Below are 4,827 nucleotides of genomic sequence, written 5' to 3'. Positions count from 1 at the left end.
TCCGGATAATTTTGAAGCCTGTCCTGAGACCCAGTCTGTTGCTACTGAACTTGCCGGGAAATTCGAACAGTTACAGAACCTACCACAAACTGGGTACCAAAATCAGAAGTAACAAGGTCCGGCAAACGGTCTATATAATGCGTTTGACAGGTAACTTTTCAAATGAGTGAATAAACTGGACGCTGGTAAAGAAGGACAGGTTGATTTTTTTCATCGGAACCGGTGTCGGTGTGTCGGTGAGAAGTGTTATTATTTGCTAGAATTAATCTGACACTGTTTGTCGAATAAAATTATTTATAGTTCAAATAAATTGAAATAGTTTAGCATAAAAAAACATTTCCCTACTTACGGAAATAACATGCACAATATTAACATAATCACAGCTAAGACATTGGCTTGGTTTCTCCACCCCGTTGCACGTAAACCGATCTCGGAGACCTTGTTGCAATGATCCGTAGCACAAGTCTGGCACTGAGTTCTCTCAAATCCTGTGCAAACATCTACTTGGAACTCCGACGAGCATCCTCTCATTACTGAAAATGTTTACCATCACTAAGCGTATCACAATGTTCCACTCAACATAAAAATACCTCTTCCATTTTCCAGCAGAGTGTAGCATTTGTCCTGCGGTTGAAACCGAACACAAACCTTTGCATCCTCGGATCTTTTTTGCTCCAACCCACAAGTCAGATCGCTCAGACCGTCACATTGAAAGCACGAGCGTCTTCCCCAGGGAAACACTTCGGTATTGCAGGCCGATCCGTCACAAACGGAGCAGGACATGTTCAACTGAGGATTGCACGGAACAGGCAGAGACGATTGACAACCCCGCTCGATGGATCCGTCTGAAATTTTTGATGGTAACTTGCTGATCGGAGGAAATACTCAAAATTTTACCGTTGCGAAGTCTAGTGTAGCACCTATCTCCGGTGATTTGATGAGTACAGGGATTCACCAAGGCGCCCTCAGCTTGCTCCTGAACACAGTCCATGTTCGTTTCACTATCACACTGAACACATTGTAGGGCATTGGCAGGGAATAGGTTACTGTTGCATCCAACGCCGGAGCAGGTCTCGCATGATTGATCATTCAGATCCTGGCAAACCTTCTGCTCCTCTTCGTTCAAGTCCGACATACAACCCCGTTGCAAAGTTCCGTCCACGTTCAAACGATTGTAGCAAACGCCACCCGAAGACTTCTTACAAACGGTAGACACCCGCCGTCCGTTGGCACAATTCAGTGCATCATTCGAAGAACACTGCAAGCAGCTATCATCCATCCGTACCCTGATCTTGTTGCATCCGACTCCAGTGCAAGTCACACATTCTTTATCGCTTGTCGAATCACATTTGACTAAATCCGAAGGATTCAACCCAGATTTACACTCCCGGCGAATAACGCGAAAGCCGTCGAAGACGGTTACGCATTGATCTCCCGGAATATGACGTAAGCATTCTTTCTCGAACTGCTTGTTGATGGGCAGCGTAGCGCAGTTCTGGTTGGCGCTAGTTTCACAGACGTAGCATTCCAGACGACCTTCCGGGTACCGATAGAAGTTGCAGTTCTGATATTTGTTGCACTTGATGCACGCATCGCCTTCAGCTACGCACTCCGCCTCACTAGAACAGCCACGGAAGAGGTGACCAGTTGCTGATATGAGCACCGTAGCGCATGTCGTATCGTTAACTGGACACACCTTGTCCAGAACCGTGTACGGATCCCGGACACAGGCTGGCTTGGCTTCTGAGTTACAGGTTTTACAGCGAAACGCCAGCGTCCGGGAGGCGCATAGCAAAGCAATGATCAATACAGTTCTTTCCATACTGTTGGCTGGCGACTGAATGGCATGGAGGCTTCTTGCTTCTTCAGTTTGTAGATAACTTATCGAGGGAGCAAGGGATTAAAACAAAACAAACTGTTTATTTTCGATTTGTGTAACAATGGCGTTTTACTACTGTTCAATGAGTACAAACAACGCGAGTAAGAATACAATCAGCAGTTTGTTAAGTGGTTCTACGAGAGGTACTCCACCGTTTCGGGTGACAAACACATCGTTATTACAGCCTAATCCAGAGCAAACGATACATCTGGTGGAATTACATGCTGCCAACTCCTGCGCAGAAAGTTCATGCAAGCAACCGCGCTTGATGGTGCCATCTAGTGTAGAATAAAATAGTCATCATACTACTTTATAACATTCTCAAATTCAGCTGATCCACTCACCGCTTTGCATCTTCGAGTAACATTTCCCGTCGGAAACTTTCCCACAAGCAGTGACCACGTGACTCCCGTTGTTGCAGCCCCGATCTTGCGAATCACACTGCAGACACTGTTCGTCCGGCCTTACATTCACCGCATTGCAGTCGTTCTCCCGGCAGACAACGCACTCCGCAGATCCACTCTCGCAAATTGTCTTCACCCCAGCGTCCATGTCACCTAAGCATCCCCTAACGAACGGCTTGAAATCCTTGAAAACCGTTACACATGATCCGTCTTCGAAGTGCAACATGCAAGCAGCACTGAATTGCTGTATGTCCGACAGCTGCTCACAGTCGGCCTCGCCCGTGGACGAACACGTCAAGCAGCTCATTCGACCCGGTGGATAGGTTCCCGTATTGCAATCATCACCGTCGCATGTATCGCACAGTTCGTTCTGATAGCATTCCGCATCAGCGGAACATCCTCGGAAAGTGTGCCCCGTACCGGTGATGATGGAAACGGCACAGGGATTCACGTTGTAGCACTCCTTCGTCTGATCGTCGTATCCGGCTTTAGAGCATTTCGGGTCGACTGCTGAGCTGCACGAAGCACACCGGGTTGCTCCTAGAATGGTGAAATCTATTTGAGTTACCGTCGAGAAGCGCAGAATTTGATCTTACCGATTGTCGCAGCAAGTTGGAAAATTACGACGATCAATAAACCGAATCGCTTCATGGGTGACATTGCTGTCCTGTTCAGGTAACTACTGGAGTGGAATAAGCGTTCCAATCACTACAGATAGCTTGACTGAATCTTTTATCAATCGAATTAAGCTTTGGCAAACAGAGATATAGTCGAACAACAAAGAGCTGTCCAGTTCAGATTTGCTATGGAGGGGAACTACCGTTGCGTTCTTTATTTTCCCGAAGTAAGCTTTATGGGAGATACAATAGTCGCCTGGCTTTTGTTTTCATTCATTGCCTGGGTAAAGTCGGCTCAGGGGCTGTCCATAAACTACGTAGTCAGTACATTACCCCTCTGCTCATCCGACAAAATCATGTCCGGACTATCGGGTTATGTAATTTCGAATCCAGTGAAATATATACAGGTTCGTGATGATGGATCGTAACGTCAGATTTCTCACTCAATCCCGAGATAGAGCTGATTTCTTGCGTCTAGATGTTAAGTAAATCGAGCTTTAGGAAACCGCGTGATTCCGAATTTTGCTACTTTTAGCAAAAATGGAATGCCAAACTCCTCGAGCATATGTGCACGGTTTGGAATTACGGCCGAATGTGTTAAATCAGTCCAGAAAATATAACACTTTGGAAGTGAGTCTATCCTTAAGCGATTCAGCATTTTCTCTACTGAATTCAAGCTTTTCTGATGTTAAAAGTATTTTATGAGTTAAATACACGGATGCAGTGTTTCCAATTGTTTCCGAAGTGATTCAAAACATTTCCAACGCTCGTGACGAACCAGCCAGTGGCTAAAAGTCACTCTAATAATAATAACAATAAAAAAACTGCAAAGGACAGTCCTATGGGGTTGTACGCAATGGTGACGTTGGATTAGGGCGTAATTGCTTTTGTAAACAAATACGTCATTTGTAGATTTCTCGCGAATTAAAGCTAAATCTCAAAAACTAACAACACAAATAGGTAGAGGAATGGTTCCTCTATCATTTGGTATAGTTTGTACACGAAATTGTTATTTTATTAGCGAGAAATCGGCGATTGACGTGTTTGTTTACAAAAGCAATTACGGCCAAATCTCAAAGTTCTCCGGATATAATAAATCTTATTTGAGGGGGTTAGAAGGAAAGGGGTGTAAATGACTTTGATCGATTGTCTTCATCGACTTTCTCTTTTGTTAATAATTCAGCTGCACACACATTCCTTGATTCGTGTGCCATTCTGGATGCTAGATGAGAACCTCATTTATCAAACTATGTGGCAGAAATAGTGCAAAATCTGCTTGTAAAGTTGTGGCTATCAAAAGAGAAAGTCGATGAAGAGAATCGATCAAGGTCACTTACATCCCTTTCCTTCTAACCACCTCATTTCATAACTGCAGTAGAAGCTTGTGTTTTGTGAAGGAATACCCGCAAAAACAATAACCATAAGAAGCACCTAACCAAACATTCGGGATATCATCGTTAGTGTATGGTACCCGATTATTAGGGTAGGAATTTGAGCGGGGTTCTCTCTGTTTATACTCTTTAGTATGACGCGCTTGACATAGATGGCCCATAGTGACTCACGAAGAGCTTCTGATTCCGATCAATAGAGGTGCGGCTTCTTCCTCCTTCTATGGATGTTCAGGTGGGCTGCAGCTCGCTGCTTGCAGGCAGCCTTTCGTTGTGTACTGGGGAACACCACCACTCACCACGCGGTGATTGAATAAACATCGTTTGGTGAGACCAGATGGAATTCAACTTTGAAATCTGTATTAGGGACATCGCTTTTCGCAGGCAATTGAAGATAATTTTAATAACAACAATTGCACATTGGTGCAATTTACAATAGTGACATTTTGAAAATGACTAAGTCTTCAATTTACAGATGCGTAGAAATATTTCTGATCCATTGGTGATAAAATTATTGAAATTGGTCCAGGGGCAGCTGA

The 4,827-nt window shown here is 44.4% G+C and overlaps 1 protein-coding gene across 1 annotated transcript; it reads right to left on the bottom strand.

Annotated features, from left to right (window-relative positions):
• Positions 1-236: 236 nt before the first annotated feature.
• On the bottom strand, positions 237-2,993 carry LOC135699344 (G surface protein, allelic form 156-like). The gene is made up of 6 exons (XM_065219589.1): positions 2,880-2,993; positions 2,224-2,823; positions 2,031-2,157; positions 898-1,769; positions 591-845; positions 237-533 (listed from the first exon to the last, which is right to left on the bottom strand). The coding sequence occupies exons 1-6, from the start codon at positions 2,941-2,943 to the stop codon at positions 346-348; spliced, it is 2,106 nt and encodes a 701-aa protein (XP_065075661.1). The 5' UTR covers positions 2,944-2,993; the 3' UTR covers positions 237-345.
• Between the last annotated feature and the right edge of the window lie 1,834 nt (positions 2,994-4,827).

The sequence above is a fragment of the Ochlerotatus camptorhynchus genome, unplaced genomic scaffold, assembly GCF_037179485.1.
Source record: "Ochlerotatus camptorhynchus isolate MF236.1 unplaced genomic scaffold, CSIRO-AGI_Acam_v1.1 ptg000107l, whole genome shotgun sequence".
NCBI lineage: Eukaryota > Metazoa > Arthropoda > Insecta > Diptera > Culicidae > Ochlerotatus > Ochlerotatus camptorhynchus.
The sequence above is the reverse complement of the archived record's forward strand: the minus strand, read 5'-3'. Positions and strand labels throughout refer to the sequence as shown.